General features: G+C 39.0%; 1 protein-coding gene across 2 annotated transcripts in view; it reads right to left on the bottom strand.

Annotated features, from left to right (window-relative positions):
• Positions 1 to 25,801, bottom strand: part of CDK6 (cyclin dependent kinase 6) — a 120,266-nt gene that overhangs the window by 39,885 nt on the left and 54,580 nt on the right. For both annotated transcript variants that reach the window (XM_057432718.1, XM_057432719.1), the window contains exon 3: positions 25,311 to 25,478. In XM_057432718.1, the coding sequence (XP_057288701.1) occupies positions 25,311 to 25,478 (168 nt within the window). The remainder of the gene's footprint in view (positions 1 to 25,310; positions 25,479 to 25,801) is intronic.

Raw genomic sequence — 25,801 nt, 5'->3', positions numbered from 1 at the left:
TTAGAAATATAAATGTTCTATTTGTGAAAATAATGTTGTAGAACAGACTTCCACAGATGATGCATCTCTCTCAAAATTGATACAAAGCATCCTATTCAAGCTAAAGAGATAATAGCTGAAGACAATACAAACAGGAATGTTCAAGGTAATGAGTGCTTTCATGTTACAAGTTCTCATGTCTGAGGGCACTGCATCAGGCTAAAGGACAATGAGATAAGAACAATATTGCTAGTTACTAACAAATAGCAGATAAAAGAGCTCTTCTGGATTCTGATTAAGTGACAGCATTCTACACATTCCTGTGAGTTGAGAAAGTTTGCCTGAGAACAGCAGCTATGTTGCATGTGAAGTACCACTAAACAAGCATATCTCTATGTTTTCAAAATCCAGCATGAGTAATGGCTCTTTTCCTCATCTCTTCAACTTGAACAGAAGCTCCCTCTCTCCTTCTGGACATGCAGGAATAACTTGCTGCACTTCAGTTTCCATTAAGACATATAAATGTATATGCTGAGAGTAAAGAGAAGTTCTGTAGGACTCCATGGCTGCGTGCCAATGTTTACAATCCCCTGGGTGGGAAATGACGGGTGAAAGGCTCTCCATGGCAGGCTGTAGGAGTCTTTGCTGTTGCCGCCAATGACCTTCTGCCTCTGTTTTCAAAGTAGCTCCCTTGTTAACCCCTTCCACACTGTGTGCACTGAAGCCTTAGAGAGGAAACACTTCCTGAGAGTCCAAATCCATTTCCAGGCATGTGTTTGACAGACTTCAATTTCAGCAGTGGTTAAGTGATTGTGGACTAATATATGTGCTCTGCATCTGCTGTTGGAGCTGTGGCATTGAGACGTAATTTTAATAGCCCAGAACTGGGTTTAACTGTTCTGCATGTTACAAAATGAATGTTCTCACCTTCAGGCAACCACATCAGTTTATGGGCACAGGGGTTGTGAAGCACTGGGTTTACTGAGTCTCCAGGAGAGAAGGATACAGCCAATTTACAGAGATATGTTTTAGTTCTCTCTGGACAATAAGTAGCAATGCTGTTCGCTGATGGTGGCAATACCTTCTCCTGAGGTCTCCTTAGGAGAGAAGTGATACTTAAAATTGAAGGCAGGCTGACCTGCTGTTGGTGCAGTGGACCACAAGGGAGCACCTGATGTGGAATGGTGGAATGGAGACCTACTGCTTTAAGAGGCTTTGCCCCACTCCTGGCTGAGAATAAAATATACAATATTCAGGAGATCTCCTCCTGTGTCACATCTCTTTTGCTGCTCTGTGAATCATTCATGGCTCCTAACTGTTCAAGAAGAGTTCTTATAAAAATGATAAAAATGGATAGAGAAAAAAGGCTTTCTAAAATGTTTATTGCAATATGTAATCCATTCTTGAAAAGGAAGAATAAATCAAATGGGAACTAATATTCAAAAACTAGTTTAAATGTTCTACTCAGAGAGAACGTCAAGAGATCTTGCGGTATCAGCCTTACTACCAGCTGACCTTGGACTAATCTGTTTCATAGTCTATATGTGTTTCCCCATCATCATCCTGATGCTTATCCACGCCTTTTCCCCACAAAGATCTGTTCTCAGAAACAATCATTCCATGCAAGATTCTCCCTACATATTCCCTGCAGAGGAATAATAGTTCCTGCCACCTCCAGAAAACTTTCACAGCATTAACAGCCGCATAAGGATAGCAACATTCTACTCCCCTCCATGAACTTTCAGAGAAAGTCCTGTAAATAATATACTCATACAGTCAGGAAATCCTTCGATGCATGGCTCTACAGATGCTGAACAGTACAGAAAAGAGAAGCAGTGCTAGATGCTAGAACTTCTGCACAGAAACCAAGCTCAAGTGCCAACAGCCCTGGGACTGACACAGACCAACAGTCTCTAAAGTTGCTGCATCATTTAAGGGTACAATCCCAAAGGCAGAGAAGGTACAGAACAAGCTGATAGGACCTCATCTATTCTTCTGAGGCAAAAGATGTCATGCACCTTTTGCTAATGAAAAGGTTAATGTTATTAGGCTGTGTTAAAAAAGCCAACTCGACATCATATGAAGGTCTCCAATCTAACTCCAAATATGCGTGTAATTCCTATTAATTTCAGTGGAAGCTCTGGGTGGCTAGAGGAAGACGACTTCAGACCATGGAATCATTTATATTTAGGTCTATCCTCGGTTTTATTTTTCAGTATTTTAAAAAGTAGGTTTAGAAACAAGGAATTAGAAATAACTTATGTTTTGTAGAAAGTATACAATTCCATTTAAAAACATTATCTATTCTTTTTAGGAAAGTGGCAATCAGCAAAGGAAAGGTATTTTTTTATGACAGAAAATGAAAAAAGAAGTATTTTATTTTTCTTTTTTGTTAATATCATGAGGTTATGTTGCTGCTGTTTAAAATCATTAATGATTTTGGGATCAGAAACTAAGTGCTTTCAAGAGCTAACAGTAAGATTGTTTTTAAAAGGATACTCTCAGGGGGGCTAAATGACCCCTTCTTAAGCTTTTTTATTTACAAAGCATCTTTAAACATCAGATAAACTTTGTTTTGTTTTGGGCTACTGCAAGAAAATCTGAAAATAAAACTTGCTTGAAGAGAAGTAGAAACAAGACTAAAATAACCCATTAAAATAATCCAACAGAAGGAAGACAGAAGTGAACAGCACAACTAGTGAAAAAAAACAGAACAGATTTTAAATCTTTTCAGTTACAATAAGGGTGTTACTGGGAACAACAAAAGAAGCCTCTAGCGCTTCTTCTAAATAACTGAAGTCTTGAGGAGAGGCTGAGGGAACTGGGGTTGTTTAGCCTGGAGAAAAGGAGGCTCAGGTGAGATCTTACAGCTCTACAACTACCTGAAAGGATATTGTAGTGAGTTGAGTGTCACACTCTTCTCCCAAGTAACAAGTGATAGGGTAAGAGGAATGGGCCTCATGTTGCACCACAGGAGGTTAGATTGGATATTAGGGGAAATTTCTTCACCAAAACAATTGTCAAGAATTGGAACAGGCTCCCCAGGGAAGTGGCTGAGTCACCATCCATGGAGGTATTTAAAAGACATGTAGATGTGGCACTTAGGGACAGAGTTTAGTGGTGGAATTGGTAGTCCTATGGTAATGCTTGGACGCTATGATCTTAAAGATCTTTTCCAACCTAAATGATTTTATGATTCTATGAAGTGTTAGTCTGGTAACCTGCCTTGAAATAGATTATGTAGAGACTCACAGTATGTCTTAAAACAATTCTGGGATGTAATCTTCAGGCTGAAAAATAATGTAGAGTACTTAAAAAATAATGTGGAGTACTTAACCATCCTGTTGTTCCTGTTCTAGGACTGGGAAATGCTGTATACATGAATGCTGTATGTTGTAGCTCACAGGTACAAACGTAATTTTAATCAATTACATTTCAGGCAAGTACAAAGTAGATTACTTACCGCTCCCATAATAAGTGATTTATAAATCACTTCTTTTCCAAAGTTTAAAAGACTTGCCTTGTCCTTGACTGGAAAAGGAACCAGTGTAGTTATGGGAAATTAAGCCTATTCTAATTTATATCTTTTCCAGTGAAGTTTTACATATTTTATGATAAATAGTAGCTCTCTAGGTTGCATGACTGTATGATTTTTCATTTCATGAGAGAAAAAGACAAATTTGGAAAGGAATTTTGGTATCAGTAAATTTATGTTGCTAAGCACAGACCCGCTCTTCAACTTTGCTGACTTCAGTGGGACTTCAGGAGTCTCATGCCTGCCAGTGATCAGTAGTTAGCCACACTCATCTCTACCACAGATTTGACACTTTTCTTCATCTAGCATTTTTACACCAGTTTGACGGCTTATTCCCAACTGACATCCCTAATTGTGAATAAATCACATTTATAGATGCCATTAGAGACTGGGAATCGGTAGAGGCTCTTTAAAATGAATAAGAATTAGTTTCCACATGTGGTAGGATACACAATAGTTGGTTGTTAGGGTATGAAGAAGGCATCCATACAGAGGAAACAGCACATATATTAGTGAAAACTGAGTGATTTTGCACCTTGGCTTTTACTGAGGGAAAGAGTCCTTAGAGAATCACATTCCTTCTGGAAGGGAAAAAGCATCAGAAACATCACGTATAACACATTCAAGCTTCTAGCACGGCCTGTTACTGAAGTTACCTGTGTAAGACCCTGTTTTCAGCAGTTTTTAACGTCACCAGCATTCCACTGATTACAGTAACATTTTCCATGCTTGATCTCTCTGGAACATACTCAGGCCTATTGGAATATTTCAGTTGAAGCTGTCTGGGGGTTTTCATGAGTGAGGCTACGGAAAAATACATGGTTCGCCCACCTTAAATTCTGGTGGCCTTCTTTTTGAGACATTCCGGTGCTCTCATGTTTTGGAACAAGGGCTATGGAACTTGGCCTCTATGTCAAGGAGGTGCCTCTTGCCATCCTTTTAAAACTTGGCTCCAAATTTGGCCATGTCATAAATTTGAAAAACAGCACATGCTCAGTAAGGATTTATACTAGTATAATTACTGCACTTTCAGAAGGTTTTGCTTGCAACAAGTATGCTTCAGGCCGGCTTCAGTGGGGGCTCAGTGGGACGTCATGGCATGTCAAACTTTTCACTGAGCGCAGAAAGCCTGTTACTCTATAAATGATTTGTCCCATATTTGAAGAGGAACCTATCAGACTCACCCACAGAGATGAAAACAAATGGACATACCGTGGGAGGAGAGTACGAAAGCCAGATTAAGAGAAGAGATTAAGATATCCCCTTGTTGGGTTGAAGAACAATGAGAAGTGGGAGTGTGTGTGGAGAGCTGAGGTAACTGACACTAACTGAAAAAGAAGACTATGAGCTATGGAGAGAAGGAGGAAAAATGACCAGTAAGATGTGTGAGACTCAGATCAGACAAAAAAATTTAAAGGAGATAGAGGCTGATGAAATAGGATGAAAAGGAGATAGAGCTGAGAGCAGCGGAGACTGTGAAGTCGTTGAGGGGCATGTCTGGAGCCCCTGAGTGGGAGCACAGACTTCACAGAGGGTTTGGGGAGGGAGCTAGATTTAGTAGAGAAAGGAGACTGGCTGGAGGAGAGGTAGGAATACACGCTCGTGATGAAGGAATAGCAGTAGTTCTGTGTTGGAAGATGAACAGGAATCTGGGAAATCCACTGGCAAAGCATCCTGCCTTTTCTAGTGTAATCAGCCATTTATGACAGCCATCCACTACAGCCAGATATTCTGCTAGCTCAGACTGAAGAATCTATGTGACTGATCCATAGGTTCAGCCCTGCTGGTAACCAGCGGGCATATGAATATAATGCCAAGTGAAGAAAGTTAGTTTTTAAATATACTTTTATTTTCTTACGGAAAAGAACTACACATGCACAAATAAATAATGGAATATATGAGTTCCGTATTTTGCAGCTAAAACCAATGACAAAAAAATCTGCCCTAAAACCAAAAACACAAACAAGAAAAAAATTAAGTACCTAATGCCAGGAAGAGCATGAGAGTTGGGAAGTGAAAACAAACCTGTGGCAACAAGGGCCACTGGTCACTGGAAGATGTCCAAGTACATCCAAAAATGCTGTATAAATATATGACAATTTAAGTTCCTAACAATAATTTCCTCCCCATCAGCTGAACTACAGACCTGCTGAAGCTGCAAACCCTGTCACGGGCTAGTGCAGTTGGTTCTCTTCTCTATACATATTGATAGTTTTCACACCAACTTTCATCTTTCTTTGGAGAGGCTGCCTAATATCTGCAAGACTGTTTTACCTGTAGAAGAAAATAACAGCAACCTGTTCTTGTTTCTTCTTTGCTGTGTACTAGTAGTAGCATAATCATTTACGACATTGCATATAGTAAATCAGGAGTATAAAACTTCCTTAAAAAGATGCCAATACCTTAACTGTTTATAGCTAGAAAGGCAACGAAAATAGAAACCCAGTATCAAACTAGCATGTTTATGCAGCCTCCTGTTTTTATCTAAGTAGTAATGCTATACTGCGGCTTTTTCCTAAACCAGATAACTGTAAGGACTGATTTCATTGATGAGTTTAAAAGGGCAGCATTCACTGCTACTGAGGGTCTCCTCCTTGCAGCTGTTGCTGTGATGGGTTGTACTTAATGAAATTTTCTCCCTCTTCCCTCTGAAAACTTAATACCTACAATTTAACATTTAAAACACAGCCTCCATTTAAACATCTCACCACAACAAAAATGCATATGCATTGACATAATTTCATTTCTTGTAACAAAATCATTAGATTCATGCAGCAACAACTGAACTGCTCCATACACAGTATATAGTTAAAACTGCACAACTGAAGCCAAAATATGCACAGCTAAAAGGAATGTTACAGGGGGGCCTCTCTTAGTGAACAAAGCAGGCTCAGTTTGGCTCTTTTTCCCTAGCACTACCACATCCGCACATCGTTAGTTGGAAAATTCCAGATATATGCTGTAATTTTTTGTGCTTTTTTTCCCAGTACACTTGAGGCTTTAGTGTCCAGATGCCATTTTCCCCCCCTTATCTGTCCCTGCTAGTTTGGGTCCTTGCCAGTTGTGGTCAACAATTAATACAGCAAAAGAAAAATACAGTACACTCCCTGGCAACTGGCAGAGGCTCACAGGAAATACCAAATAAAAACTTTATTATGTATTGTTTAACTATTTTGTTTGCCTGTGGGCCACCCTGTTGTTGGTGTAATTTAGAAAAGCATGCTCCATCTGGATGATCTGTGCGCAGGCTCATTGTTCCCAGAATCTGTCACGCACAATCACTGCTTCAGCCTGTGGCCCTCTGCAGAAAGAAGCAAAGGCATGGCAGCTCTCCAGCCTGCATTCCTTTTCATTAGACAACTTGTGACCAAATGTTAGAATAGAAGAGTAACCTTTTAATATTCATGTAATTAATTTACTTTCCCCTTTAATTATAAACCTTCACGTGAAAAGAAGAAAATAAAAAGACTTCCCTTCATGATTCTCCTCCCTCCCCCATCCTTTCTATTTGCTTTTTGGGACACGGAAGGTGCTTGGAGCTTCATTATACATAGGTACCAGTACCTCTGTCTATTGAGAGATTCTCATGGTCCTAATACATCTGTGGGTTTTTACTTTAGGTATTAATTGCACAGGTAAATGGAATAGATTCTGAATTATGATAAAATGGGAAAAATTAAATTCTTTCCTTCTATATGCCCTTGCAGCATCTGCTTCCTTGTCTTAATCAGTGGGGTAATCCATTGAACACAAAGCCATTCTTCTATATTTGAAAACACAATAGACATCTAACTGAAGTTCTCTTTCATAGTAAGGTCAGCATATGACTCAAAATACTGTGTCAGCTGGGATTCTGGCTGTGCAGGCTTAGGTGCACAGGCAGCGCTTTGTCAGTTCTGTCTTCCTGGAAAACAGTGCCATTTTTTTCATCTGAGGTTAGACCAATGCCGGACTGGCTAATGTGATGCAAAAGTTTGCTGCCCGCAACTTCAAAAGTGCATTTGATGGCCAGGGAAAGTATCTGATGCTGTAAGGTCCCACTATATGAGTTACTTTCAGCACACTGAACTGGGGCCCTGATTTCTGTGCGCACAGTTAACCTCTTCATTGCTGCAGACCATTCAAAGGAATCTAGTTGTAGCAGGTTGAAATTCAAGTAAATGAAGCTAAGATAGAAACTGCCTGTCTTCAAGTCAAACTGTTTAAGTTCTCATTGCCTGATTTTGATTGCACTTTCAATAGGCGAAGAAGACATTAAAGACTCTCAGAAAGCCACTTGGCATATCAAAGGATGGGGGCCCAAAAGCAGTCAAGTTTTTTATATAAGATGGAATGGTTTCTATAGCAACTGAGGAAACGTTACTGAACTTCACTCACTTTTCTCTTATTAAATAGGTGCACTGCCATGGTAAGTCTGCAAGTGATCAACAGAGATGTTAGTGGTTTTGATTAGGTCATGCACTAACCTATCATAGGAATGGAAAGTAGCATAAGAGATTTCTGTTGTGCCCACGTGGGCTCAAAGATAATGTAACAAGTCAGAGTGGTTTAGACGAGGGCAAGACTTAAAAAGCTTCTGGAATGTCTTTTACGTAGCTTTAAAATAGCAGCAAGTTGAGTGGGAACGATTCTGCCTGTGAAGCACCTTTAGAAAGGAATAGAAAAAAACTGATGTCATTTGTCATATTAATTGCAAATTCAGGGTATAGTATTTCACATATTCACTGGGAAAGAATTTCAGCTATGTGGCAAATTAAGCTTCTTGCATATAAAAAAGTAGCATCTTCTGTCCAGAAGGCGAAGCAGCAACTGGAAATAAAAGTGAATTCAAACACTCCTTGGCCTAAAGCAACAACAAATTAAAAAAAACCAACCAAGTAAAACGCAACCAAAAAAAAATCCTTGTCATTGTATTTAGTATGGCCTCATTTTCCCTGTTAATGCAATGACTATCCCAGTCTTTTTATGCCTCCTCACTTTCTTTTTGCTCTCTTCTCCTCACTCCTTCTAAGTACTCTACACAGACTGCTATGGATGTGCCATCAAATATACAATATCTGCTGGAAACAAAGATATTAGGAGCTGTGCTAAGTAGAAGTCAAAGAAAGAGATGGGATGGGCTGTATTGTAGCCAGAACACCATAATTTAAAAACATATTACAGTATATTTATGAGAAGTCATGAGAAGATAAAACAGAGGTCAAGCTCTGAAAATGCCAAAAGTCTTCCCTATTTTCACTTCCTGAACAGGTGAACTTGAGTATTATTGCAAAAACTCAGTAATTTATGTGACTTTACATTATATTCCTGAGAGGATGAATCCCTGAGAATGAAAGGCAATATGCATAACTACACACAGATGATTACAAACATCAAAGGAGTGTAATAGACTCACACAAAGAAAACCTTCCTCTGAAGATTAGCAGACACTGTTCAAATCTTTGATTAAAATAATTATGTTTGCTACTAAGAATAATTAATATATTAACTAGGAATTTATCATACTGGAAAAAAATGCTTGGCCATAAATATATAATGTCATAAAATGCCTTCAAAAAGGGCTATGACAGAAAACTAGATCTTGATTCAAATTTGTACAGGTCTTGACAATGATGTTCTGTTCCATGATGAGGGAGCCTCAAAGGAATGCTGGAGGAATTACGACAGCAAAAGCTTAACTGTAGACAAGTTCTTTCCTGATGACAGAACATAAATGCATAGTTTCTCTGAATGAGCTTATTAGACTCACAGGACAGTCCTATAACTTCCCTCATTTTACAGCCTTTCATCCTCAGTTCCACTGACTAAATCTGGAATCCTTTACAGTGTAAATACTGTCCTGGTGCTGTATCTATACATATACAAACCATGCCATGGGAGATTTCCTGAAGATTGTGCTGGAAGCACACAGGAAGAGTTCTGTTGAGCTCCTCACTTGGACAAAGTGCCTATACAGATGCAGTAATTGCTGGAAATACCTAAAGCAGTGTTCAGAGCAGGTCATTTCAGTCTTGAAATCAATGTTCAACCAGGATTAAAGGGCTTCTCTTCTCTGTTTTAGCATGTGCCTTACCAGGAATTATTGAGAGATTTCTGCTCACACCCCTGAATGGGTTCCACAGCCTAAAGGACATGTAGGGAATCCTCTGAAGAAAATGACAGCTCCAACAGATATGATTGTTTGCTCAATACTCATGCTGTCTTTTCAGGCTTCTGGGCTTAATTACAACTACGGAGTTATTCATGTTAGTAATCTAATGTAAATCTAATATGAACATCTTCTCAAGGTACAGGATAAAAGCTTCCTGCCATGATGACTTGACTAGCAACACTGAAAAATAAAATTAAGACCAGTATATAAACTGTATTGAAGTCTTAACTCACTTCAATTTCACAGACAGCAGCAAGTGCACAGAGAGCCTATTTCAATGCATATTAAATACAAAATGCATGGTTCTCTTCACCTTCATCTGTTCCTCAGGATAAAGTAAAAAATGCCTTCCATTTTTTCATACTAGTTATCTGTAGCCTACTACCACTACTTGTGAGGTTACTGAAGGTATACAGGGAAAAAAAAGTCTCTTAGATTTTTAGTATGACTTAAAAAGCTTCAGGTATTTTGCATATTTTGAGCATATGTGCCTATGATATGGGAATATGTTCATAGGTCTCTTATTAAAAAAATAAAATCATCCCTTGGTGTGAAAAATAAGAAGAAAAACTTACTAGTACCCAGGAGGAAGAGTGACACAATGAACAAAGTGATGTGGAATACTCAATATAAATAAGAATTGCCATCCGCTTATCATGAACATTGTTATTTCTAGTCAGTCTAATAGCTTCCTCAATTCAGTATGAATCTAAGAGGTTTTGGAAAGATTTATGCATGTTACTTGCTAATAGTGTGAGGGTCAGATTACACTTGCAGGGCATCAAGTACAGAAAAGTAAGCTCTGTGTAAGCATTGTAGTTTCCCTCTCAGACAACTTGGTATTTGCACACTATCCTGCACATTAATGATGTAGAGAAAGGTAAATAATAGGTCCTTAATCCCTTCCTGGTGAATCCATTCTTGATAATAAAACTTACTTAAAAAGGTATCATTGCCTGTAAATTCTAAGCACAGCTGTAGTTTTTGTCCTAGCTTTTCTGTGAGTTAGTGGTAATGTCCAAGACTACAGAAGGGGATAAATCTGTGCATACATTTGGAGTTAACAGTGTAGAGCTCCCACTTTCAGAACCGGACGGTTCAATACTGGAGCAGTGCAGTAGTCCATCTGTCACATGTAACCATACATAGAGAATGCACAGAGCCTTCTCACAGCAGAGTGGGAACTCCACCCCCCTTAGGGCCCCAAGAAATCTCTGCAGGATAAATATATAGCTGATGTAGTAAACACAAAGTAGAGCAAGACAGAATTCAGGAAACTCAGGCTAAGCTCAGAAGATGTTTACATTGACTATAAAAATCTGAAAACGGTGTTTACATTGAGAAAGGCTTTCTTCTTTTCTGACCTAACACAGATTATCCAAACTTGTCAAAACCTAATGTACTCACTTTCTAATTTTTAATCTGAACATTCCTGATGCATATATTTTTTATTCACTTGTTTTATGTAATGCTGCTTTTTAAACAGTTGCATCTATTGATGTTGATGTTGAATTTAATTTTATAACACAAAAATGTACCATTTCAGTAATTTTGCAATTACAGATGTATTTTCATTTTTATGCAGTAATGAATGCGGTTTTAGTGGATCTCAACTGGCTACTATAGTTTTTTAATGATGTACCCAAAGTATTATTCAACAATGTTCTCCAATGTTATTTCATATTCTTGAGCTGCTGTAAGATTTTTCATTCACTCTTGCATTAAAAATGCATCACCTGCAAGGCCTTGATAATTTTAATATGTTATTTTGATGCTGTTGTGTTAACACTAGGGAAGAAAAAAAAAGAGGTTGTATTCTACAAAGTACCTGTGAGAATTCTGTGGCCAAGGCCCATGAAATGAGTATCTTATATCAATGGCACTTACAATTTCCAAAGGTCATTGCAGGTCTCTGTATACTCCACTCCTCTAAAGCAGCCTGAATATTTGTTTAGAGCAAGTATCTGTGTTTTTCAAATAGAATGTGAAACCCTGGAATGAGATCCTGGCCACAGTGAAGTTAAAGGGATGTTTTCCACTGAATGCACTGAAGCTATGATTTTGTACCATGGACATTCAGTGACAGTGTGGTGGCTCACCATGAGCTGAATTTGAAGCTAAACTCAAAATGGAGTAATTTTCTTGCTCCATATTTTTTCCTCTTCATTTGTATCAAAGGATTCTTGCCAGCCGAGTGTCTAAACCTGAAAATACCAAGCTTTGTGTTTATAACTTAGCTCATACTATAAACTCAGTTTTACTATAAACTCATGTTTTTCACATTTTCAGATATTGAGGGTAAGACAAATGGCCTTGATTTCTGTTGAAAATTAGACACTGATCCCATATATGACTTGAATTTATCTGGCTACAGTATAGGACACTGACTGTTAATGCCTTGAAATTATGGTTCGAACCATGTTTAGAGCTCATGGCTCCCACAACCCAGAGGAGTCCACACTTAAATAACAATTTTTTTTCCACTTTGTTCCATCTACGTATCTATTTCTCTAGAAAATCTAGTTGCATTTTTTATAAACTGGTTATTTTTTTTTTTTTTTTTCACAGACTGGTGAAAACTAGTTTTCTGGAACTAGGTTATGCACAGCCTTTGGTCCATTTAACAAGGTCAGACTGTTTATTCTTGACCAAATTCTTTCCCACTGTAAAAAGGTACTTTTAAAGGCCACATTCCAAAACCAGTGCCAGTAAGTCACTGAAGCATATTTTCCCACAAGAACTGATACCGTGCACAGGCCCCTCCTTATTTAATTCTTCTGGTCTTTAAATTACATAAGGTGCAGGATATCTTTAGTGTCACAAATCACTTAGATCTATCCATAACTTAGTACCACTGAATCTACACAGTGCCAGCTGTGTCTTTATTAACTTCAATAATCCCTTTCATTTCAAAGCAATAGTGCCTGAGTAGCATCAGACAGCAGGAGAAACAAAAGGACAATTAAGCATAAAATTTAAATCTAAGACAAAAATAAACCAAAACCAAAGTATTAACTGTTGATTTAAAGACATAAACTCTTATTTGCCTTATAAATTGGCTTAGTTCAATGAAGCCATGGTGATTTATACCAGATGAAATATGTGGCTATCATGATCTACTACAATAGCCATAAGAAAATGCAAACCATTAAAGCACTCCCAATTTTTAAGTTTGGTTTACAAGCCGGTTTTCATCTTGGGAAGCCAGACTATAAATATGTAAACAAAACTAAGGAAAATCCCATTTCATTAAAAAGATACATATCTACCCCACTCCTCTCTGTTTAGATCTTATACTGAGCATGCTTAGAGATATGTTGTTTTCTTAATGTAATGTGGCACCCAGACCAATCCAGCACACTAAACTGCACACCAAGATGTTCAAATTTTCCAGCGATCATCTTCTGCATTGTAAGAATGACTTGACTGGTTCTGTTCTTGCAAATGCAATACGAAGCAGAACATGTAAGAATCAGTGAAAAATGTATATCCAAATAAAGCAGGGCTAAAAAGCATCAGTAAATCTTTTTCTGAGACATACTGTCATTGAAATCACAGTACCAGTGATGAAAGCATATTCTTTGAAGTGATCAATTTGCAAGGTAGCCAGAACTGCTCTCCCTCTAAGAACATAAGAAATACCATACATATTACTCTTGTGAATATTAGAAAAATTTACTCAAGTCTTCACACTAAAGCTGTTTAAAAATATAGAATAATCAGGAAAAGTGTGTTTGATTATACTTTGATTGCAACAGAACTGAAAAAGTACCCCTCCCTCCCCCAAATATAAAAATATTCGAAGGTTCTCCTGTCTTTTCAGTGGAATTTCAAAAACTTCAGCATGACTCTATGTGCTCTACATGAAATCCATGCCATGCTCCTTTCTTGCCCTTAAAGAACACAGTCATTGCACTGTTCAACAGAAAGCACTTGGAAAAAAAAACAGAAACAACCAGGTTTCCACAAATGGTCTTCAAATTTAACTCTCTCCCCCCCCCCCCCGCCCTACTTGTTTTCCACACTTTGTAGTGAACCCCTAAAAGAGCTAAAATTTTTGTTCACCACCACCTAAGAATTGCCAGGCTTTATGCCAGTGAACTAAACAGCTAGTTTGCTTGTTCCATGAAGCCAGTCAGTAGAAGTGGTACTATCACAAAATAGCACTTAGTTTGCATCTATCTCAATGCTATTGATATTCCAAGTGGATTAAAAAATGCTACTTAATTATTCTCTGAAAACCATTGCCGTAACTGGAATTACGAGATATTCATACCAGAGAAAGCCTCTTCTGATTTACAGTACTCCAAAAGATGATATATATTGGCAGCTCCCAATAGCTTTCATTTTCAAGCTGATACCTTACTTTTAGGGGTAGTAAGATTCTCACAGACTTAGGCCTTCCTACTGATGTGTGTGACGTGTGTGTGTACGTATTTGCACACTGCTTCCCACTGCTTCTTTTACCCTCTCAGATACCTTCTCAAACACCCCTGGCTCTTCTGCATTTATATTCAGATCTCAGTCAAACCTGCTCACCCAAATAGCTTAGATTCCTAACTGGCCCTGTATGTGTTGTGTATTTTGTGTGGTGGTTATTATTATTTCAGCTATATATTCCAGAAAAATGCTTAATTGCTTTTACAGATTTATCTGAAATGTACCACTGCTATTATGCTTCAATTACACCTCATTTCACCAGGAGCTGTCTCAGCTTTGCCCATATCTTGATGGAATCCTTGATAGTAACGTTCTTTATGACTCACCAAGAGCCCAAAATAATGGTATCAGGATAGGCTTGGGGTGGATTCAGCTCAGTTGACTTCAGATCTAAATACCAGGTAGATATTCACAAGGGTAATTCTTGCCCTTGATGGTGAGTGGAAAGAAGTGGGTACTTTTAGAGTCTGATTCATGTGACCTATGTTAACTGTCTTCTTTAAGTTGAGATGCCTAACTCTTTGCTTCACTGATTAGGAGATCTCCTTTGGTTACTACTAGGCTACTTATTCAGCGGAATTGCTTAGTTAGATGTGTACACTTAGTCAGATGTATCTCACACAGAGTATTTTTATGTCAGGAGATACTCATACAGCCTTACAAGTCCCCTTATAGTTTTTCCTCCCTTGCCAAATTTTCTTTCAACTATTTCTCAGGTATCCCCAAGAAATGTTTTTTTTGCTTTTAACAATAATAGGCTGTCTGGGACACAGGGACACACCTTGATAGTTTATACTAATTGGGAATTTATCAGTTCTTTCAACTTTCTTTTGGCAACATGTATATATATTTGATAGGTGCTCAGTGGGGATTAGCTGGACAATGCTGAGCTTACTGTGGGATCTATCTAATGGGTTCCTATTCACCACTCCACTTACTCAGGTCAGCACTGGACAGTAGTTTCTCCAGTACTGATTTCTACTCTCTAATTTCTCCTAACCCTCTGGGACAGTATCAACTCCCCCCCACCTTTTTAAAAGCTTTGGCAAATGATATAAATCACTGAGCATTTTTAATTTATGAGAGAATATCACCAGTTTTTCCTCAAAAAGATGTGAGCTCTTCCAAATTAGGCCAGTTTCTGCATTGACCAAGTGGTTGAACTCTCTCATTCCTGTCAGGAGAATAATGTTTCCTGCAGATCCATGCAGTGTGCATGACGTAAATGTATACCATTAGCTCATAACCAGACATAATGAATGCTGAGGCAGAGTATAGCTTTCATGATGTTGTGGAACACAATGCTCTGTACAGGTGGGTGGCTGTGGAGCTGACAGATCTGTACAGCTGCAAGTTTCTTTAGTGGAAACTCCCTCATTCACAGGCTCTGTGTGCAAGGCAAAAGATCTCTTTTGGAAGCAACTCACTATCCACTAGATCACCACTAGTGATCCATGCCTCCTCCTGTTAGGCAGAACAGAATATATGTCTTTTCAGAGAGTCTCTGCCAGGAATAAAGCTGTTTATGCCAATCCATCTGACCTGCTGAAAGCTGTTTCCATTCAGGATGGAGCTCATGAAATGCACCTCTTTGATAAAGCTGACTATATAAGTGCACATGAAATCTTAAAGAGGCAAATACAGAGATATGGAACTGGAAACGGGCTGCCTCAAGTCATCAAGATTTCCCACTACATCACAGAAATTCATCAAGCTCTCTCTCAGTTGTATTTCTTGCCTGCACTGGTCCTACCGTAGGCTGCTTCAGAATTACAGGTTGTACTCTAACATCCTGTCTCAAGTTACTAAAGTGAGTTTAAGCCAACTACCTCTCATGCCACCATTGTTTTTTTAACTCCTGTTCTTCCTCTCTGGCTCTTTCCTGGTGTTTTTAAGTATCAATTGTATCTACTCTCATGATTCATTTTATTGAATTAAGTCAGGTTCTTCTTGCTTCACAGAAAATATTGTCTCCCCTTCCCCAATCATTAGACAGAAATCTGAACTTCCCCATGTCTGTTCCTGCAGCAAATCATCTCTCAACCACAGGGAAACTGAATAGCTCACAGTATTGTAGATGAGGCCTGATCAACTAGTTGTGGCATCACTATTTTCCTATTTCTAATAAAATATTCTAAATGGAAAAGTCTAGATTTCCATTTGCTCTTTTCATGCATCTAAGCAGTGACTCAGAGCCTGCCTGGGATCTCTGCAGCTTGTTACCAAGCTGTTTGTAAGATCCCCAAAACTGAGGAATTCACCTTGTAGCTCAATAATTCTTTTAGCGTAACGTATTTTCCTCTGGATTTATCTATTTAATTCTAGAAGATGGGAAGTCTAGAGCAACCTAGTTTAATTCATTGGGACCCTATAATTTACTGAAATCTGGATAATCTATACTTTCACTGTTTACCAAATGAATTATTTTTTCATGTTTTGCAGAAACAAATGTATACAGCAATATGGAACTGATCTCTCTAATGCAGGGAGCCAGCTACAAGGCCCTGGCCATCTGCTACCATTCAGCGTATAATAACAAAGAATATAACGTAGTTAAATTAAGAATGGGAAATTGAAGGCTGGACATCAAGAAAACCTTCTGAGAGTGATTATATAAAGGTTTTGGAAGAGGTTCCCATGGGAATGGAATCCCTATTTCTTGGCACATTTAAAGTTAACATGGGCAAAACATTAGAAATGACGTAACAGAGAAAAATCCTGCCTGATTCACAAAAGGACTGGATGATTTCTTGTCTCTTCTGCTTTTGAGCTCCAGAATTCCAGGCCACCAGCACTGAACAAGTACTAAATATTGTTAGGCTAAGAGACATTTCCTCGACTGTACCTGTAACAAGGGGATTTTCAGTTACAAGTACCTTCTACAGCACAACATTGGCCAGTGTGCAGAGACAATTTACAGATGATTCCCTGCCACTGCAAACACATGTCAACAACTCATTTTTATTATATATTAAGCCCTAAGAGCATTTCCATCAGCAATGCACTGGCACCTGCCTTCACTCTGGAATAGCATGAGCTCCAGGGAGAGTATGCTGTTTTCTCTGCTCCTCTTCCTTTTACTGCCTCACATTCAAGTACCATACAGGCCCATGCCTGCGTATTTTGTGTGCTCTGATAAGAGCATAACCTCAGGCTGTATTTTAGTGTTTCAGGATGGTCTGAAATTATGTGGGAACGGTTTTGTAAATACACAGGGAGAGACCTTGTCAAACAATCAAACTGTTTTTACAATCCAGCCCACTCAATTATCTCTGGGAGTAGATGTAAAAACAGACCATTTTAAATCAACAGAAAAATAGTACAAAAAAGATGTAAATCACTGGGTGGGGAAAATGCACTACATATTTTTATATCTGAAAACAGAAAATAGAAGTACAGTCACACAATAGCAAGATACTCATTTATAGTATAGAAAAAATACGCATTAGTAATTTTCTACCTTTCCCCCTTTCTTAACCCCCCCCCACCATTTTTTTTAATAGATTAAGCACAGCTTGTTCTTTATAAATTCAGTTTTTCTGCATCCTAACGCACATTCACCAGATATTTGTATGAAAACTGTAAGCCAGTACTGTACCACTATCTACTGTATCTTCCTAAGTGAAAGAGAAGGAAAATAAAGAGAAAAGGAAAAAAACCATTTCATTTTATCTTCACATCAACATTTGAAGGCCTATTTGCAGAGTGTACATTTTCTTGCACCAATGGAACTGTACTGCTGCAAAATAGTACCAAATTTTACCCGGAGGTGAAAAGGGAATGACTCACAGTGATCCAGATACAATCTCCAGCACTGGAAATCACTGTATTTTTGATTGCTGAAAGCTGGTTCTTACTCCCCTTCCTAAGCATCCTCTGGTGGATGTTATCCTTTGATTGTGCACACAACCAAACTCTGGTCCAGCCCAGCATAAACTTCCTTTGTTCTGATACGATCTGTGCTCAAAATTGTACCTTTTGACTACTTTTCCACCAGCACAAGATAAATATATTCTGCAAGGTTGCACTGGTGCAGCTGCAGGGCTGCAAAACATGATCAGCTCACTGCAGACAAACTCTGTCATCACATGATACATACTGTAATGTTTGCAGCTCTCAAAAGGAGTTTTCTGGCACAGAAAATATTCTTATGAGGAGCCAATTTGCTTTTTTACTGTGAAATAATTTACTTTCTTTGAAAGATTAAAAGATAGACTTTTTATGGTTCATGATAAACCTGGGCCTACATTAGAGCAGAGGGTTGCATTCCCTGCATTCCTGACAGGTCTCGAGGGTGAGTTGTGGCATCAGCTGCAGAGGAACAGCACAGAGCCCTGAACCCAGTCCTTGGCAGTAAGGGGGTAAGAAATACTTCAAACATTGATACAGATACTCTTAGAAGTTTTGTTAAAGTCGGATAAGTAGATAAGAACCAGCAACTGGCTCATCTAACGTCTTCAAAACAGTGTAAGTCAGCATCAGCTGCAAGGTTTTGAAAAACATTTCCGCCTTTGTGTTAGTTTAGCTATTCGAGTCCTTAGCTGAAGACTTTGGATGTGGTTTCATAACTGACTCAAACAAATCCAGTGGTGTCTGTGGAGTGGATGACCCCACCTTTCTGCTTATCCTCCCTTGTGCATCAGTGCTTTTAACTCATGTAGCCGCGCAGTGATCTGCATCTACTAATTCACCTGGAAATGAATAACTACTTTTTATGGGGCTCATTTTCAGTCAGACTGCAAGGGCACAACTACCAACGCCAGTGCAAGGGAAGTGATGTGAGTGTGTGGTCAAAAGCAGGGCCATCATTTCAGCAGCAGGAGGAATGCTACATCTACTTATGCTGACTGTGAAATGGCACCCTTAGAATATTATCTCTAGGATGTGTTCCTGAAAATAACAACCTTGCCATAAATCCTCTGTCTGTCTACAAGGGCAGCTAGTACTGCTCTTCCAGACAAGTCTTACAAACTTTAAAGTTTCTTAAGATGGCAACAAAAATCGTCAGTTTTGAAAATGTTCTTACATGATCATAATGCAGATGAATAAAAGAAACTTTTAGTTTCCGAACTTTCTCCATGTGTATTTCTGTATTGCCCTATGATACTGCAACATTGAGCAATCTGGTTTTTCGTTCTCATTTTCATAAAAATCTGAGCCCTCTTAGTGAACATATGATGAGTGAAGTCAACATAAATATACATTAAAATGTTTTTAGTCAGCTGCAGACCTTACTGTCAATGTGCTAATAATGATTTTTGTTCTTAATATGGCTCCGTAGATAAATGACTTATTTTATGTGATGGAAATAACTTTCCTATAGAGTGTTTGGGAAGAAACAGTAAAGATTCCTACAGCTATACAGATGTTAAAACATCAGAGAAGTTCACTCATTTCACAAAGCCAGATACATGGACTTTTTATGCAGAACTCTGTTAGTAGGCAAGACAGATTTCGCTTAAATAAGCCAACCAGTTTAATCACACTGCATTCCTAAATAGCCATAACGTTTCAGCAGCAGCACTGACAAGCTCACCAACACGTATTTTGATCTTATGGATGTCTGTCTGTGACTCATTTTCCTTTTCAGGGACATTTGGGTGGACTGGAGCAATGCACCATGAACTGGAGATTGGATCTCAGATCTAAGGTGATTGGCTCCCTCACAAGAGTGAGGACTCAGTGCATACCAAACCAATCTCACTTCCAGCTTTCAGAGGGAGGAAGACGTATGCTCTAATCAAATTATGTATGAAATAAATTCTAGTGTCACTGTTGTAATTCCATTAGGGCACTCTTTAACGCAGCCCAGATTTTGACTTCGATCCACCAGAGGCAAGTGCTTCATTAATTTCCATAGGTCTACTCCTATGTTTGATATGAACTGCGAGCTTTAGATAGATTACTGAATCAGATCCATTTTGGGATATCCAATGCATCTCAGGTCAAACGTGTGCTGCAACAGACTGCAGGTCTGCTGGAACATACCCAACATAGGAATGGACTCTGCAGGGTGGATTACATATGAATAAATATATGGATTTTTGAAAGCAGAGCATCAGCAAGAGGTGGCCATAAAAATGAGGGGGAAAACCCCCAAATCAAAGCAAAGAGAAAAGAAAGTTGACTGTGCTCTCAACTATCATATTAGCTCAGATGAGAGTTTATATTCACATTATCTACTAACAGGTGGCATTTATTAGAAAATTACAATGCAACAGTGGACAGAAAACAGGAAAGTGCTTGTTCCCTTTTGGAAGAGGATATTTCTATATTATTTTGTTGCTGTTTTTGTTGCTGTAACTGATTTATACGTTTATTTTTACAAAGCAAACCCAGTTAGTGAAAATTATTTTATGCTCCCTTGCTACTATACCAACAAAATGAAATCCAAGTTCCTGCATGATGTGACATGTAAACCATTTGTGCTGAAGTGACTGCCAGAAATGGATGGAAAGATTTTATCCTGAAGAAATACTCAAATAAAATGCTAGTGTAATCTAAAATTATTCACTGATGGCAACTGCACGATTTTTTTGTGTCTTTTTTTAATTATCAGTTTAGCTATTCAACAATCATAGAATCATAGGATAGTTAGGGTTAGAAAGGACCTTAAGATCATCTAGTTCCAACCCCCTTGCCATACACAGGGACATCTCACACTAAATCATATCACCCAATGCTTTGTCCAACCTGGCCTTGAACACTGCCAGGGATGGAGCATTCACAACCTCCCTGGGCGACCCATTCCAGTGCCTCACCACCCTCACAGTAAAGAACTTCTCCCTTATATCCAATCTAAACTTCCCCTGTTTAAGTTTTAACCTGTTATCCCTTGTCCTGTCACTACAGTCCCTAATGAAGAGTCCCTCCCCAGCATCCCTACAGGCCCCCTTCAGATACTGGAAGGCTGCTATGAGGTCCCCATGCAGCCTTCTTTTCTCCAGGCTGAACAGCCCCAACTTTCTCAGCCTGTCTTCATACAGGTGGTGCTCCAGTCCCCTGATCATCCTCTTGGCCCTTCTCTGGACTTGTTCCAACAGTTCCATGTCCTTTTTATGTTGAGGACACCAGAACTGCACACAATACTCCAGGTGAGGTCTCACAAGAGCAGAGTAGAGGGGCAGGATCACCTCCTTTGACCTGCTGGTCACGCTCCTTTTGATGCAGCCCAGGATACGGTTGGCTTTCTGGGCTGCGAGCGCACACTGCCAGCTCATGTTCATTTTCTCATCAAAAAACACCCCCAAGTCCTTCTCCACAGGGCTGCTCTGAATCTCTTCTTTGCCCAACCTGTAGCTGCGCCTGGGATTGCTCCGACCCAGGCGTAGGACCTTGCACTTGTCATGGTTAAACTTCATGAGGTTGGCATCAGCCCACCTCACAAGCATGTTGAGGTTCCTCTGGAATGTAAACCATCAGCAAAGAAAATGATGTTTTCCCTTCAGTAAATATGAAAACAAGTGAATTTTTTAAAGAAGGAAGACATAAAACACTTTTGCTTGCATTTCATGGGAAAAAACCCATCAGCAGCACTGCCATCTAAGGTAAAGCACACATGTTTTCAAAGAAAGTATTAAGAGTATGTGACAAACACTAACAGTTTCACTCAGATCCTCATGCAGGTCCAATTTAAAAGCTGGACAGCCTCAGATCCACCTAGATGCTGTGATCACAACTGTGTGCGTTTATTTCATTTAGCACTTTCTTGTGCCATGATTGAGCTCCATTTCCTTTCTTTAAGGCAGTTAGAAGTCAACAAAAATAGATTTTTCTATTGCTTTTTCTTTCTATTGCTCTTGCTTTTTCACAATCTAACTTCAGATTTTCCAGACAGCCACTTGCTCGTTTACTCATAGAAAGTTAGAACTGAGTGCCCATTTTTCTGCATCAGGAAGAAAAGTGACAGTTCATTAGCTTTTGCTCCCAAATTCTAAAATTACAGTCACATCAATCCACCTCCTTTGTCCTATGGAGCTGCTCTGTTATCACAAAGCCTATTCAAAATTTCCCCAAGGGCCAAGACCAACACTTGAAAAAGAGCCTAACTTTGTACAAAACCAAAAGCGTGCCCCATTACCCAGCATCTGAGACACCCCTGCCTGACCTCCTTCTTTCTAGTGCTGTTATTTCAGACCTGTATCAGTTCTCAGTCTCACCATGGCTGGGAGTAGCGATCTCCACCCTGCTCCCCCAAGCCCACGTAACATTAGTTTGAATCTTTCATTCATTCACTGACAGAAATATTGAGAGGTTTCTTTAAATGACAGCAATATTCCAGGATGACTGATCTGCCAGAAGGATTCTTTAGCACTGTGGAAATAAATGGCTATCAGAGAGAGACTGCTTTGAAGTTACCATTTGCAGTGACCAGAGAACTTGGGTTGAATCAGTTTTTACTGCATTATTTTCACAGCAAGCTCTTTTTGTCCCATCTGAAGGGTTTCTTTGTGAGCAGTGAATGAGGGTGCATCTTGGGAATGATCTGATACTTCAAAAGATGATTCCTGTAGTTTATCTTGCAGTAAGCTTCTCTTCTGAAGGAAATGCTGCAGAGCCCTCGTACTGATCACAATGATAGCACATGCAATGTGCCTTTTATCACTGGACTGTCTGCACTATCGCTTTTCAGTGTAGCTCAGAAGCAAATCCTTGCAAGCTAGGACTTTTATTAATTGATATATAGGAAGATATATGCTGTCTTTTATAATGAAACATTTTTTTCTGCATACACTTCAACTGCTCCTGCTGAAGTCAATGAAAGCTTGCACACTGCCTGGCAAAGAACTACAGTTTAGACTATTTTGGGGACAGCAAAATTGAGAATATGTTTAAGAAACTGAAGTTTCTGGGGTTTTTAAATTTTGGTATCCTGAGTTTAATGGAGGGGAGACAGAAGGAAAAAATGCACACCTAGGCAAAGGTAAAAGTTACATTCAGAAAAGGAAAACTGGTGCCCTGTGTCAGCTAATACATATTTACACATTTAGTAAAAGTTTCTAACCAGCACTCATCCTGTAGGAGCAATGAAGACTGACATTTAAAACGACACCATGTTATCACATTGTAAGCAACACTTGCCTATAGGTTTCAGTGTACTGAGAAAAAAAGTTGATTTTGAAGGTGTTAAAGACTAAGTGCTTTAAAACCAGTAGATTTTTAATTCAAAAAAGCCATGGTCATAGCTTCTTCTTTTTTTCTTTTAATAAAATAATGATAAACTAAGCTCTAGGTGTGTGAAAGACATTATTCATGCCTATGCCCATATAATTTATTTGCCATCGGTCATAGAATAATTCAATTATTTTAATACTCTTTAGCATAGCTGCAATGACAGTTGCATGCTTGTATGAACATGGTCCAAACTTGCATGCGGACAATTCCTTAGTCTGAACAACTTGTTCACAGCAGCATCAAGGGTACTAACTAGTGGGTTCTGAAGCATGATTTCTAGCATGCAAGTATTAGATACTTGAGCAATTGCAGAGGAATTCTGGCAATGCTCTCTTACAAGCAGGTCTTGATATGTTTTTGCCTCAGTAGATGCCCTCTATTTCTGGGTCTTTTGACCTTCCTTCCTATGCAGGCTACATGATCCTGGACAAACTCCTGTTCAGTTCTTAGATATTTTTTCATTTTATGCAGAACTTCTGAAAAAGTGCCCCACTGGAAGCTATACAACACTGGAGATTTAGCTTAAAGAATTTTATGGATCAAGAGAAACACTCACTGAAGCTGTTACAGAGTGATAAATGGGAAATGAAAAATTGCAGCAATTCATGAACAACTTTTCTCTCATTTTCTTCAAAGCTCTCTTTTGAGTTACAAAATGATCAACCCTGACTGACCTCAGCAAAAAAAACCTTTCAGCTTTGGATTAGGCTACAACCTACAGGCAATGAAAAAAAACCAGCCCCAAAACACAAGTCTGCATATGTTTTACGTGACAATGATACGTTCCTGTGTTTAGTAAGATGATGATATCATTTGCTGTTGCTTCCTGATTTCATTCACACTGAAGCCAGAACCTAGGCTGTCACAGTTATGTCACACAATGATGGGAAGACTCTTACAGTAACTATTAATAATAATGGAAGGCCAGGTGGGACAGAGCCAAGGTCTAGGGTGAGGAGGCCCTGCTCATGGTGGGGGGGCTGGAACTAGATGATCTTAAGGTCCTTTCCAACCCAAATCATTCTATGATTTTATACTGTGAGCCAGCCTGATTTCTACAAGACAATGTAAAACACGAAGTGGGCTCCTTTCAGTTTCTTTTCTCAGCAGTTCTCCCTTTTCTGTCTTTACTGTAAGTGATACTGCAACAGTAGTTATGATACTCAAAATAGGAAATGGAAATGAAAAAGTTCTTGAGAGAGCAAAATCAAATGACACCCAACACACATGCAGCATGGCTACTCTTCAGTACATGTCAGAGATGCTGTGGCAAGCAAACAGCAGCTGATACTGGGGGCAAGGCCAGCAAGCATGAAAACGGTGTCAGAAAGCGAGAAGCTGGCAGGGCTTCTGCACCAGCATTAAGGCAGGAGAGGGCCAGACCTTCTGGGAGTGAGCTCATATACAAGCCAAGGACAACCAGGAGAACTGCTGGGAGAGGGGCAACAGTGGCAGGGGGCCTAGTGATACTGGAGGTGCTCTTTTAACAACTGCCTTGGGAAATAGCTGCCTCCAGCACAGCACTATTTGAAATCATCCAGTAACATATGGGAGCAAGCATCAAACCTATATTAACAGAGGTAGAAAATCAGAGACATGACAGTGTGGCATTTTCATGTATATCTGTACATTTTTTCAGGCAAGATACTTGGGGATCAGCAAGACCTTTATCTTAAAATAAATGGATACTACAGAAACTTTCACCCTACCTGTCTGGTTTAATATGCGAAAGATGTCAGTATCATGACAGAAGCTACACTCACAGCATTTCTGAAAACTAGCACATCCCTATCCTTCAGTAATTAGTTATGATTTAATTTAGAACCACTAATCAGTAATTGATTACTTGTACAAAGTAATCACCAGAACTTCAATGCTCTCTGGAAAACAGCTGTGTTTAGAGACACAAGTAACTTCAGTTGCAGAGATAATTTTAGAAGCAGCATTATAATATGGGATAAAAAGCCGGGAACATAAAGAGTAAAGTACACTGGTGCATTAAACGGAAAATAAAAGCCTCAAAAAACTTACCACTGATGTTAGAGCCATCTGAAAACTGTAGATTCGTGCAAGGCCAAAGTCAGCTAACTTTATCTGCCCACTGCTGGTTACAAGGATATTTTGGGGTTTCAGGTCCCGATGCACCACACGATGTGAATGCAGAAAATCCAGTCCCCGAAACAGCTGAAGCATCATATCCTAAATATAAAGAAGAATTCAATATGTAATTATCAAGACAAGGTTTCAAACTAGCAAACTACCTGTCATGATCTGCAAAACTGATTTAATAAATATTGACTTAAATATGTGCATAGGAGATAAAAACAGTTATTAACAGGAGATAAAAACAGTTATTAACATAAAATGGTCAGGATGTTGCCAGAACCAGCTGACATCAACAGATGTCCTTATCAAGTTAATGTATTGTTTCTAGTTGAATTACTTGAGGTTGACTGATAGAAGCATAAAGGCTGGTCAACACACTTAAAAGAAATAGCAAAAGCATGTCTGTAAATCCTGGG

The sequence above is a fragment of the Pezoporus wallicus genome, unplaced genomic scaffold, assembly GCF_028554395.1.
Source record: "Pezoporus wallicus isolate ANWC-B61680 ecotype Strahan unplaced genomic scaffold, APGP_CSIRO_Pwel_v1 scaffold_2584, whole genome shotgun sequence".
Taxonomy (NCBI): Eukaryota; Metazoa; Chordata; class Aves; order Psittaciformes; family Psittacidae; genus Pezoporus; species Pezoporus wallicus.
Note: the sequence above shows the minus strand (reverse complement) of the source record. Positions and strands in the feature narration are given on the sequence as shown.